The 14,233-nt window shown below is 41.2% G+C and overlaps 1 protein-coding gene across 12 annotated transcripts in view; it reads right to left on the bottom strand.

Annotated features, from left to right (window-relative positions):
- The window catches only part of KIAA1217 (KIAA1217 ortholog), a 370,897-nt gene that overhangs the window by 95,003 nt on the left and 261,661 nt on the right, over window positions 1-14,233 (bottom strand). For 11 of the 12 annotated variants that reach the window (XR_010371767.1, XR_010371766.1, XM_064444796.1 and 8 more), the window contains one exon: window positions 797-992. Coding sequence is in view for 10 of the 12 variants with exons in the window: in XM_064444796.1 (XP_064300866.1) it covers window positions 797-992 (196 nt within the window). In the remaining 2 variants the exon portion in view is untranslated. Of the gene's footprint in view, window positions 1-796; window positions 993-10,042; window positions 10,124-14,233 lie in introns of all 12 variants that reach the window. The other variant, XM_064444807.1, reaches the window with a different exon arrangement.

Below are 14,233 nucleotides of genomic sequence, written 5' to 3'. Positions count from 1 at the left end.
CGAGTTAATGCTGCCTTCTCACAGCAGTTTAACTGCCCTCTGGTGTCCTCCCTCAAAAAAACAGCCTTTACTTGTACTATCCATCAGCTGAGAACAGAGTCTCTGGGACAAAAATCTACTCTTATAAAAGGAGGTCTGGTTCACAGCTGGGCTTAATTCAACCCTGAGATATGGGAAGAATGAGGAAGCAGCGTCGTTCACCTGCACTAACATATCACCCATGTCAGCATGCAGATGGAAGGGCACTGCCTCAAAGTAAAGGGCATCTCTGTCAGCATATCCATTCAAATCCTCTGCCTGGAAAGCTACTGCCACGCAAATAGCAAGCCTTTTTACTAAGAGCTGGATCTGTCAGGCAATAATATCTCTAGGTTTCTTCCAACCAGCTCTGCCTTTGAAGAGATGATAAAGTAAAACCCCTGTGTCACCTGTCTGAAAATGAGGGTGCAGTCTTGTACTAAGTTCACTGCCACATAGTGTGCAGGCTTGGCAAAAAGTATTTGCAATTTTGGGTTTTAACCATTCATCAGCGTTTCATGTCAAGGTCTGCATCCTCCTCCTTATTTACCATGTTCCCAGCACACTTTCAGATCTTATGAAAATAATTTCACCATTCGCTCAAGTTACCCAGTACCCCATACTGAGCTCATTTCCAAAGAACAACCTGACAATAAAAACACTGCACTACCAAAGTCTTTACTTTTTTAACCCCAAACTATTCACAAACTATTATAAATGCACAAAGGGAAAACACAGGCTAAAAGCAGGGAGGAGAAGGATGGAAGCGGGGTCTTACCCAGTGATCTTTCCTTTGTTTGGTTTGCTGACCGCACTACAGGAAGGCTTGCCCGCGTGCGGCTGCCCCTTGAAAAGGGGGTTGGAGAATCGCCCTCGGACATGGCCTCTAAGGAATCCGCAGATGCTTCAGAGAGGTGTTCTGCCTGGTCACCCAAATTGGGCTGTGGGCTCTGGGACGGTTTTGGGCTTCTCGTCTGCAAAACAGAGCATTTCATTATTGGTCTACTGAAACGGGAACGGGGGGGGAAAAACAGAGAGAAGACGGAAGAAGTCCAAACTTCTTCAAGTACTGGTATGTTGAAGGTCACTTCTGTGTAGATTATTTAGAAAACAGTGTCCTTGGGTATTCTGCTACGGTTTTTATGGCTGTACATCCACGTTGCAAATTTTATTGCTAACAAGGCCCTGAGGAGATGTATAGTAATGCCATTCCTTGCTGCTCAAACAACCGCTATAGTATAGGCATGTACATACACACACACACTTATGTTGACAAGTCTACTAAGAAAATTCTCTGAAAAGAATTACTAGATGTAATTGTAAGCTGTAGTTGTAAGTAAGATGTAGCTGTGAGCTATCAACCTCAGTATATTCTGCAGTGCTATGAAAGGTACAGGTCGTGCAGCAAGGCCAAAATAGCCATCCAACATTTCTAGCTGAAATCACAAACAATTGTTTTGCTTTTTGTTGCATCAGCATAAATCAGAAATGTCTTCATTAACTGACCAAATTAAGTATGATTTTTACTGGGCAATCATACTAGTAACTTGCTAAACACAGTATCTGGAAAAAGCCAACTCTCTCAAGAGGGGAGGGAGATGGTTTCATTTATGCACTTCTTCTGACCCTTCATTGTAAGAGCTGCCTAACAAAAACTCACTCAATACAATGTTCTGAACATTTTTTGCTAACTATAAGTGACATTGTAAGTGCTTTCTACAAAGACGGGTTCCTTTGAGAAGTATACTCAATACTGTTTGGTGAAACTCCCTCAACCCACATGTTACTATTACTTTGGAAGAATAATTTTTCAGTCTCTCAAGCAAACTCAATGTCACAACAAACTAGAACAGACACTGTACAAGCAGAAATTCAAAGCAAAGCAAGCTTACTCTGTCCCAAAACCAGTATGTAAATACAAATTTATGAAGGCCTATAATCAGCACAGGCACAAGATGCCATAAAACATACACACTTTCCTCTTCCCTATCATTTAAGGTCAGATGCTAGTACATTAAAAACCCTCTGTATTAAAATCAACTTCAACTCTAGGTTTGAAGATGTCAAGATCCAGAAAAGATTTAGGTTCTTTTTGGAAAGTCAAGATGACTTATCTTGCTGACATCTGGTTCCTTCAGCGGTTTTTCAAGTGAAATGAGGTGAGCTTTTCTCAGCAATAGCTTGCATCATATAATATTTTCTTTATGTGACCTTGAAAGTATGAAGAACTTCAGCTTAGTAGATTTTCATTAGCTGATATAGAGGCCTGTTGTTGCCAAGTTGTGCAGTTGCTCACAAACTACAATAAATTAGAAATACCTCACAAGAAAGCTAAATCCTCCAGAACTTTTCACTTTTGAAATGCTAATATTAAAATATTAGGTATTATTCAATGTCCCGCAGTGAAATTGTTCAAGACCATTGAATATTTGCAGGACTTAAAGCTAACAACATTTGTTCTCAGCAAACTAAAGTATGCTTTGAAGTGCTTCTGACATGGTCAGCACTAGTCTGCAGGTTGTAAATACAGGGTCTTTTGCCTGAAAATTTACAGAGGTGACAAGTGACCTGCAAACACAGAGAAAGAATTTGATTAGTCACTACTTCTTCATTCAACTTTCCAAAATTGCTTAGAACCACCACTGCTGAAGTATTTTATTTCCATAGGCATATTACAGCAGTACTACCAAGCCAAGCCATTACAGCTTTGTAAGTGATTAAAAACTTATCTCTATGTATCCATTAATAGGGAGGTAGAAGGCACATCATTCTCACTTTCTAGAAGACCATAACTAAAAATAAAACAAGATGCAAAAAAAACCCAACCACCAAACAAGGCAACAGAATCAACCTACAAAATGTCTTTAACTTCAGAGTTTGTTGGGAAGGGGATTGCTTTTGTTTCTTTAAGAAAAAAAAATACTCTGGTAATATGAATCAAGCTTATTTTGCTTTGCTTTTGCTTATTTTTGTTTCTCTTTCATTTGAATCCCCAGATGTCATTTGAGACATGCATTGCATGTATATAGTTTATCGACACATATGAACAGGTGCATATCTAAGCAGTAAGGGGATACTTCATTACCAGAGGCAACACAGTTTCAGCTGCGCAGCTGCCCAGCGTGTCCTGTCAGTGCACAGATGGAACCAACCTCAGCAATGTTGTGCTGCTTTGGTTGTCCCTGGGGCGATTCTTTAGGACCTCACATACAGCATCTCAGATCTCCCTGGATGATAATGCCAGCATTACTGTGACTAAAAAAGACCCCTTTTGGCAGATTCCTCAGCCCAAATACTGCAGCCCCAAGAGACATACCGGAGCCTTCCACAGCAACGCAGAGGCACATCACCAGTTCTGCTCAGACATAAAGTTTGAAAGGCTTCAAGTTATTTGCCATGCTCAACTCGTGTAAACATTGCATTTCAGGAGTAATTCTGAATTTTAAACAAGTTATAAAAAAGTCCTCAAACACAGCAACAACAGTGGCTATTCAAGTAACTGAGAGATATGAGTGCATATTTGATAGGAAAGCATTTTCAATATTGGCAATGAGCACCAGGCTTGATGCTACTTAATAACCAAGTGAATTCCTAGGCAGCACTTCTTAGGAAAACTAGCCCATGAAGTGGGGAGCTGACAAGCAACATTTATGGAGCCATAACCTACAAGGACTTGTAAAGGCTGTTGAAGAAAGCAGGACAGAAACCTTCCGCATTATCTAACCCTTGTAATAATTATTCAGTGTGTTGATTACAACATCAAATAAGGTAAATAAGACAGATGGCAAAGAAATACTTAATAAATCATACCATATATATGTTTTCCATAGAATGTTCACTAGCCTATTTTTAAAATATTCAAAAGCTTAAAATAATATTTCAGGAAGTGTCTCTTTAAGTACTTTTCAGGAACTAGCATGCAGTATAAGCACTTACAAAATAAATATTCACCATATAGCCTATGTTTCAGGACCTATCAGAACCCAACTAGAGTCAAGGTGTAGACTGCTGCTACTAGAGTCAGGACTGCGCTGTAGCTGCATGTTGTGTAAATCCAGTGACATCACTGTGCCTGGGTGGCCGACTTTTTAATATATCTGCTAGCAAAGGGCAACAACCATACTACCTAACAGAGAAGAAAACTCAAACCGTGCGCACTAAGGAGTAGCACTATCCAAAGTTAAGACATTTGTAACCAGATACTCCACACAGGCACACAAAAGCAAGTAAACACCAGCACTTCCCTAGCCACACCTCTGGGATAAAAGCCAGGAAAGAGAAGAGGGCTCAGAACTAGGCAGCGGGTCTCTCTCTTTTCCCCTGTGCCAATACTAATTAGGTTACAATTTCTTCAGTCAGCCGTGGTCTTCCCCCCTCAGCTATATGTTAGGAGACATCCCCCTGCATGTTTTTTGTGCAACAGGCTTGATTTTTCAGCCAGCTGAGTAGAGCTGAACCTCCTTGAAGACTTCTCTGATAAAAGGGTCTTACCTATGTTAGTTCTGGGTAAGAAACTCAGCAGAAAGGAAAAGCCCAAATAAAGATGAACAATTCTGGTGAAAACGTACATATAATTACATAGTGCTTTGAGATTACCATTTTGTTTATGATATGCTCTTTTATTTACAAGGATATAGATCCCTGTAACCTTTTCAGGGTATATATTTAAGTGTAACACACAGAAGTAGCAGTTACAGAAGATCTAGTATCTTCCAAATACGCTTGGGTCTTAATCAAGAATTAAAAGAATTAAAACTGTGGTTAATCATGCCTCATGAGTGATGCCTGTCTGTAAAAACAGATGCCTGCCTGCAAAAAAGTGCAGCGCTCTTTAAATGCAATAAAATTTCCAATAATTAAAGTGAAATCAGAAGGCACCTGAATAAGGAAAAGTGAAATACTGCAGGGATGCCAATGTAATGAGCAGTCACGGGGCGCCAGAGATGTTCAAGTGCCATGCATATTTCTGCCTCTGGTTCTCTGCTCACATTTGCCCCCACTAACCCTCTCACCCTGTTGTTCTACATGGTTTTATAGCTCTGCTCGTCATAACATCCCTCCATTCACATTTCCAGTTATTTTCCATACTAATCTATATAACGGAAACCTTTTCTCCTTTCTTCCTTTATAAAAAGCGCTCCTGCAAATTTGCTTCACACAGTTTCATAGACAAAAAAGAACTAAGAAAAAAATCCCATGACCTGACGAAGGATTTAATTTCATCTCTTGATCAATTCACACTTTTTATTTCCCGTTTCCAGGAACTTCCTTAGCCTTTATCTTGATAGAAACTTATCTCTTCAGGAGAAGAAACTTACCATACACATCTTCAAAGTTGCTAGCAGTCCTGGCAGTGTACAAATGGTAAACAAAGACATTAAAAAATAATACAGTGCTAGTAAAATAACTCCTTCCAATCATGTCCTCTAAAGAACGCACTTCGCATAGGCAAAAAAAAAAAAATACCCCATTTGATTGTCTTCTTGACACCTCAAGTAAAGAAGACAAATTAAAAGAAAAATGGAAACCTGCTTTTCTTGACCTTCAAGTAAACAATTTGTGCTGGGACTTGTGCTGAAGATGGCTGCTGGATATGTGACAGACTGCGAATATGCACATAAACAGGCTCTGTTTAATGTATGATGAATTTATTAACTCTGAAACACTGTCAAAGCACATGAGTTCTTATTACCACAACAATAATACTTCTTCATCACATTTGTGTCAAATTGTTAAATTATGGTCGTCTGAAGGAAGGATCTGCTTTTTCCAAAGATACAGAGTCTTTGGGGTCCCATATTATCAAAATTATAGGGTCTTACTTGTCTGGACATGCTATTAGTGACATATTGCTGTTGGAGAGAAAGTGAATACTACCCACATGTTCTTATTTTTAAGCATTTATTGTAACAATGTTTTCCATAGCACTTCTCAGAAAAGTTAAATGATTATACATGCCTATATAGACTAAAGTTCATATTACATCTGTGCAATAGATGTATCTGGACAGTCTCTCTCACTGGGGGAACCGGGGGTGGGGACGTGATTCAGCAGCTGAATGCAACATAAAACCATCTTTCATGACAAACTGGCTTTTCTCTGTGTATTATTTCACCATTATGAGATGCAAAAATCTATGGCACATTCCTTTCAGACACCATCAGTTAGAAATGGTACTGTGCCAGGAGAAGGTGCACACCAGCATCCGTGCTCTCAAGAGCTGAAGAGAGCAACTGCCCACTCAACACCATGTAGATTCTGTAGGAGTTATACCGTTCCCTGATGCCTGCTCATGGGCTAGCAGATGCCCCGGCTTTCATTTCTGCATTTTGAACACAAATATTTCACTGTTTTCTGTTGAATCAATGGCAACGAGTTACAAAGCCAGCCCTTGCTCACTCTCAATTTGGTGGCAATGTTAATTTCTATAGTATGAATGGCGAGAAGTCTTTCCTGCTTGATAAGGACAGACACAGTGCCTGAACCACGGTTGCCCACCGTCCCTAGCACTGAACCAAGGTAACCCACTTGCCTGCAGCCTCCCTGACTTTGAGGCATGTTCTGCCCAAGCTCCCCCTCAGCTGCAGTGCTGCTGGCCTCCTCCTGCTGCCAGCAGTCCAGAGGAAAGGCTGAGTTCACCATTTTCACCGCAGGAGGAAAGCAAGCAGAGCACAAATCACACAGCCTCCCCAGGCTGCCCACAGTGTGGTAATTAAGCAAAGCAATGAATTCAGTGTACATGAACTTGAGGTACAGCCCGGGTGCAGATCTTTTCACGCTCTGAGCAAGGGAGGAAACAGAGCCAGATGAATTTTCCCAAGTAAGGTAAAAGAAAGCATTCCTCTTCCCTCCCAGTGTGAATGAGAAGGAGGGGAAGATAACTCAGCCAATGGCACCAGCGGCCACAGGAAGGTGCTTTATTAAAACCTGGCAATGCTCAGTCACAGCCATACATTACCAGAGCCCATCACTACATCAGGATCAGAACGCCATGCTTAGTGGTTATTTTACTCATTTCTATGAATTTATCTTAAGGCAAAACTCCTCTCTGCTTATGACAGGATCTTTATTACTACTCTGTATTCACTGATGCTGACCCCAGGTTCTTTTGCTTAGCGGAAAAAACATGTCTAATGATGTGTCAGAATTTATCTGCCATGTTTTTAGGTTGGAATGATATTCAAATCATCCTAAAAATCTGCACATTTTCCCAGAAGCCTTGGTAGCTCCTGTCAGTGGCCAGCTGCACGCTCCCTGCTGTGGCAAGCTGCCAAAACCAATGTCTTTTAATCCTGAGAGCTGTGAATCACCGAACAGGACATTTGCAGGCTGCTGACTCCTGCTCGTCCTTTGCAGGACAGGACCATGGCTCACTTCAGCAGGGTGATCCCCAGAGTCATCAGAGAAAGTTTTTCATTAAACTCTTGTTATAAATGACGGACATGAAGCAATATTTTCAAACTTTGGCTCCTAACTGTAAGCACCTAGATAAACTGAAGCCTGTTCTTCAAGAAAGCTCTGTTTACAGTAAAGATATTAATTAGAAGCAATAAAAGCTGTAGGTGCTCAGCACTTACACCACCAGACCTCTTATTCAGATGTTTAATTGGAGGAACTTGCATTTGAAATTGTTGCCCTAAAGAACTCAGCAGCCCATCTAAGAGCAGCTTAATTAGTCCAGACAAGTCCAGACTGAAATATGCAACATGCTGTGGCATCTCTTTGGAATACATGAAATATCAGAAAAACCCAAGCCATCCATGGTTAAGTGTAAAAATATTTCTCGGTATGTTTCTGTCCAAATCTAAGGTTTTCTCTTTCTACAAATGCCAGCCTGAGATTTTAGGGTAGGAACTGAAGCAAAACGATAGACAAAACTAAGTCACCCATTGGGAATAAGGAAAAATCACACTGAATGAAAGAAATCTTTCATTTTAAAATAGAATCGTATAACACTCTGCTTTATTCTAATGCTTTGTGACATGAAGTATTTATTTCTACATGATAGTTAAATTTAAAAAGTGACTGATCACCTCACTACTTTTCCCCACAAAGGTTTCTGTGGCTCCACCAATTTTGCTCACAGCAAAATTTGTTCTTTCACAGTCTCTGTCATATTCTTGCATCACAGCTTCAGTTTATTATTACTTTGTTTAAATAAGTTATCCATAAATTCCAGCCTGGACATCAACATTTGTCTTAATTAAAATCTTATGGCAGTTTCAGTTGGAAGCTATTTCTCTTTTCCCTCCTAAAAACCCTACTGTGAAGTATTCATGAGCCAGCATGACCCCTTGTTCCATCCGGGAGATGGCTGCATTTCATCAGCAGCGGGTGAGGTAACTCCTACCTACACAATCCCCAAAACCATCATGAGAACTCTGAAGATTAAAAGGGATGATTTAAACAAAAACTGTCATTATGGTGTTTAAAGGGGAAAGATCTTTACATGCTTAAAACCACATGCAAAAAGGAAGGGGAAAAAGAAAAAAGAAAAAATATATACCAGATGCCTAAATGTACCTAGGGAATAGTGTGTTCTGATTCAAGAAAATGATTATCTACCCATCCCTGTTCTCCCACACACGTTCCTAAGGAAAATAGGAGGAGGGTCTCTTTTTTGTGGTGTCTGCTTCCCAAAGCAAAGGAACACGATGCAGCCATCCTGGAAAAACCTGTTTTTCTCTGTTTCTACAAGCTAAGAAGTTCTTAATTAACATGCTATTTTAAAAATAACCAAAAAAGGAGCAATCAACATGAAGGCTGGTGAGTGGGAGCGAGGTCTTCAGGGTAGGGTGTGAGCTGCCCACTGTGTGGGCCAGCCCTGGCAGCCGGTGGGCGCTGCCAGCCCCCAGCAAGAACAAACTCCCAGGAAAAGCAAGTGGGAGGCAGAGCTGCCTCCAGCAGCAGCACACCTACACCAACACCTTATTTTTAGCCTCTACTCATGGAAGTAAACGTGTGATGAAGCGCTTATTGGAGCTTGTTGCTCTGGCACCTGGGAGAGTTAGGGGGCTGCTACAGGAGAGATGCTGTAGGAGAGAGGAGCTTCTCCTGCTCCTTTCTTCCAACTTGTCACTGTGCCCTTTCACTTCTTTTTCCCTCCCTCGAGGCCATCTCCTTGGCAAGGGAGGGAGAAGCCTTACTGCTGTCTACACCTCTGCCTCTCCTACCCTTCCCTGTGGTCGGCATGTTTATTGGCCTATTTAAGTCCTGTAAGTGGAAATTTGTCGGGGAAGCGACAAATTGGGTGCAAATAAGCCGCTGTGCACTCTGCATGCTCCAAGGCCTCATTCCTTGCTTGCAGCAAGTGTTACCTGCTGCTTTTGTGATTGCGCTTTTGACTGCAGCAGAAACCATGCAGAGGCACCTTCTACATACGTTTCTAAAAGGCATGTGCACATGGAGGGGAAAAAAATAACGGTAGTAGACATCCATTCTATATGGGGTTACAAGCCATACAGAAATGGAAGAGGAGCTGAAGAGGATAAAGGGGAGATACAGGTGACTCCACATGTGCACAATGTACATATAAGATCATTCTGCAAGTTGCAGACTAAGATTTTTTTGCATGTCAAATACAAAAATACTCCTGTGCCCACAGAGCTCTCCTTAACTTTGCAGCAAGACTTTTACCCCTTTAAGCCAGTTCAAAATATGTATAAATAGATAAATAAATAATGTTAGAATTGGGACAGATAATAGGGATCACTTATTTATCTAGGACCCCCCACTGAATTTTGGTGGGTTTCAAGCATCTAAGACAAGAGTGTGGATTTTATGTCTATCATGCCATTAAAGAAAATGTCAGAATTTAAAAATTGTCAAAGGATGCACATGCATCACACTCCCATATGCAATCAATCTATAGGAATGACACTTCACTGCTGTGAAATACAAAGGGAAGAAGCATGCAGATCCATATTTATTCGAGAACGCTAGTTGTGAAGCAAGACACAAACAGTTAAAGGGTAACAAACTCAATCCACAGCAGAGTGCAGAAAAAAGAAAGTACAGTACTAACTCTCTGAGAGGATTCAATTTTCATCAAGTACCTTTGAATGTCAAGTTCTGAATGAAGGGAGACCAACATGCACTGCAAAACCTGTGGATCAAAGAGAGAAAAGAAGGGGAGGGGGAGAGATAATTGTTAACAGGAAAAGAAAAAGGAGAACAATAGAAATTAAAAGAGAATAAGCTGTACATACTGAAAGTATACTGGAGGAGAGAGGAGAGGAGAGGAGAGGAGAGGAGAGGAGAGGAGAGGAGAGGAGAGGAGAGGAGAGGAGAGGAGAGGAGAGGAGAGGAGAGGAGAGGAGAGGAGAGGAGAGGAGAGGAGAGGAGAGGAGAGGAGAGGAGAGGAGAGGAGAGGAGAGGAGAGGAGAGGAGAGGAGAGGAGAGGAGAGGAGAGGAGAGGAGAGGAGAGGAGAGGAGAGGAGAGGAGAGGAGGCACTGAAAAACAATGAAGGAAAGGCACACGTGCCAAGAAACAGTATGCTCTATCAGTACTTAATATGCATTATTCTCAGGACCCTTGCTGGACTCAGTTTGGATGCACTATGTGTGGTGGTGCGTCAAAGGAATCGAGAATGTTCTTCTAATATAAGAGTCAGTGGCAGAGAGTTAGGCCACACAGATTCAAATATATATCTAGCAACCACATCTGACAAGAAATGGCAAAATATGCATTCTTCCTAAGAAAAGATACAGCTTTTGGCTGGAGTTAGCAGCCATCATTACACTTCTGTGTTTGTTTCACACTTACTACAGAGACATGGAATTTTTCAAGCAGAACTTAGAAATACTGTATTATTCTTGATTAACCACCACTTTAAAAAGAATAAAAGATAAACTATGGAATGATTAAAAAGTATTCTCCAATCACATCTCTCTACTATTCTACATCTGATCTTAATGCACACAGAATGTGAAAATGTGCTAAAAGGGGTTTAAGGGCCAAAAAAACCCAAACATTTTTTCCTTCCAACACATGAATGAGATGCAAATTGGAGGGGAAATTGCCTGCTGCTGTTTGAGTCCTTATAGGTGGAAGTCCTATATTTTCCTTAATTTTCGTTTGCCTGCAGGGTGAAGGTGGGGGTAAAAGAGATTTTGTGTAGTGCTCTAAACAACCTTCTCTGAGCAATTGATTCCTCCTTCAGCAAGAGTCAGGCTCCCACGACAACTGCTGCTGCCCCGTTCAGAGCATGCAGCTATTCATCCCAGGCAAAGAAATGCGACTGCTTTGATAACAAGGACGTCATTGTTAAAGAATCTTATTTAGCAAGTAATTATAATGCCAACATCATAATTAAGAGAGCAATTCAAAGAATCTTTTGAATTTTACAAACCCAGGGGATATGAACGTATGAGAGCTGATTCTGGGGACGAGATAAGCAACATACAAGTGTGCTGTTATTTTTCATGTTTTTGTCAATTGGATACTTTGGAAGGGCAGTACCATTTTATTTAAAGAGAACAATAGATCATTTTTCTCCCTATGATAAATGCATCATTTAGAATTGTTCAAGTAAAATGCAATTTTTACAAATAAGCTATTTATGCAAACACAGTACAAATTAAATGTAGCCTTCCGGCAACAACTGGAGAAATTCCAATTCCAAACCACAAAGACAAAACAGTCTGTTGCTAATGTCCTGGTAATACTGAAACTGTATTAGGGTTTTTCATGTTTTTATAATTTCACCACCCCACACATGCAAACCTGAGAAGTTCTATTTGCCCTTTAATTCAACTATTCTCGTGATGAAAAAGAAAAATGTTACAGATTCTCCAAGGACTGAATCTCATCTCCATGCCAAATACGTAAAAGTTCCAAAGGAAAAATTCATGTTTGCTTGACATCAAGACCATGCTTTGGAAAGGACATTACTCTGCACAATGGCAGCACTAAAAGAGTGCAAGGGTCGCCCTCCCTAAAGCATTGCATAGCATCAAATTGAGCTACTTAGTTTCCTCAAACCCTGTCACCTCATGGGGAATTGCAACTGTGTCCTTCTTCTCTGGACTTTCCTAGTCCCAAAGGAAGTGAAACATCAATTCTGACCTGAGGATGGGTAAGGAAATGAGGATGTTTGACAAAACCAGCAACACTTCCCACCCTCAATCCAGGGAAAATGTTGTCTGTATCCTTACCTCTCCCCCTCCTCTTATTGTAACATGGTATTTATTTTAATTTTAAAGCAACTAGATAGATGAGGACTTGCAGTCCACTTAGATCCAGAATTCTCTCCTCGCTCTTACAGGAGCTGATCTGAAAGCAGAGGGATGTGATGCAGGATTAAGAGTTAGAGTTCTCTGAATAAACAGTCTGGCAGGAAAAAATGAACAACACAAATACAGAACGAGAACAGCAGTGCAGCAGCTGGCTTCACCAGTTCCTGCATAAGGTAGCACAAGGAGGTAGATGAAGCCTCCACAGTGTTACATTGCAAACTTTGGCTCACCTAAAGAAGATCCAGACATGCCAATATGGGAGAAATATAACCAAGACTGTTACTGCAGGCCACGTAAAGCCCTTGTTATGAATGAAATTTGAAGACATTTGGGTCTGAATCCAAGCCTGAAGCATGGCTTCCTTTGGAACTTTCCAAAATATTTCTTAACTTTCTGTATTCCTTTCCAAATTCAACACCACACTGATGCCTTCATCAGCACTCTGATGACCTCGAGGATATTTAAAGAGGGAAAACAATAACGATCTATTTCTTCCTTTCCTCCTAGATTGTAGGGGAATATTTTTTTTCCATCTGTGGGCATGCATGTGGATATATATAGTCCACAATGATGGGAAATGAATTCAAGGAGAGCTTTGCAATTTCGAAATGCAGCAAGGGCTGCAATCTCGCCCACCCCAGGGACAGGTTCCTGGGACAATCCCCCGTCTCCTGCTTCCCTTGCTGACTCCATCATTGTTCCACAGAGGTGAGCAAACACCCGGCATGAGAGGAGAAACAGGATATCAGAGCAAATCCCACAAAAGATTAAAAAACCCCGGACTTGACTTACTAAGAAACAAAGAGCTGTAGAGCACAGAACACTTGACTAATGTGCTCTGAGCAACCTCTGCTGGCCAGCAGATAGGATCCCATGCCTCCTCCTAAATGGAGTTGTATGGAGCCTGTGATTTCATTCCCATATATGAGAGTGCAGATGCTTAGCTGGTTTAAATGAACATTACTTGACCAACTTGAACAACACAAGGACAACCTATAAAAGGTGGGCCTGACCCAGTGAGATGGAAGAATGACCAGGATTTCCACTGTCAGTCACCAAAGGCACCCAGAGCAGAGGGTCTTGTTGAAACTAGTGTTAAATCTTCATGACCTGTGAAAGCAAATAGCCAGAATACAAGAGGTACCAACTCCTGTCCATGTTGGAATGGCATGCAAAGAAACAGGTCAATATAGGCAGGTAAACATATAAAGGTAATGTGGAGAAAATCAACAAAACAGCATAATTTCCTCTGGAAAAAGTGGAAAACGTTAGAGGCCAAGGAGGAGAGTGGAAACCAAGGCTGGGACATGGTGTGCAGCTAACAGAATGGTTGCAGAGCGTTGCTAACCGCAAGTATCAGCAGGATGGGGTGTTACATGGAGAAAAACTAATTTCAGGAGCCAGTCTTTATTGTAATAAGAAAGGTACCAGGGGCAAAGGAAACAGCTGCAAAACATGTTGCTTTTGAACTTTAAACCTAAACAGAGAGAGTGGTGGCCCTGGAAAAAGGTGTAGAAAGCTAACAGTCACAGGAGGAAAGCAAAGATGCCAGGAATGTGCTGAATGTCATCAAAGAAAGTCACAAGAAAAGTCTGGTGAATACCACTTGTAAGGTAGTACCTGAAGGATTAGCATGCAGTAACTTAGGGAGGACAAGGACTAATATCTTGGGGGTGACTGATTGTATTAGTCATTATCCCAGGGCCTTCAAAACAAGAGTGAATGAACTGTTAGTCTGCTTTGTGGGATCTGCTTGCTAAGCAGATCAAATGAAAATAGTCACCATTTTAAGCAGGATCAGGCCTGTTGAACACCAAAATGCTGTCTCCAAAGGAAAACGCAGATGCTTGAGACACTTAGATTGATGATTTAGTAGGAGACATCTGTCCCCCTGAGTCAGTCTGAAATAATGTCACAGAAGGGTGTTAGGAGCATGATGTGCTCCCACCGCAGGAATGCAGCTCTGCTGCTCTTGCTG

The sequence above is a fragment of the Phalacrocorax carbo genome, chromosome 2 (assembly GCF_963921805.1).
Source record: "Phalacrocorax carbo chromosome 2, bPhaCar2.1, whole genome shotgun sequence".
NCBI classification, from domain to species: Eukaryota; Metazoa; Chordata; class Aves; order Suliformes; family Phalacrocoracidae; genus Phalacrocorax; species Phalacrocorax carbo.
This window is presented reverse-complemented; position numbering and strand designations above follow the sequence as displayed.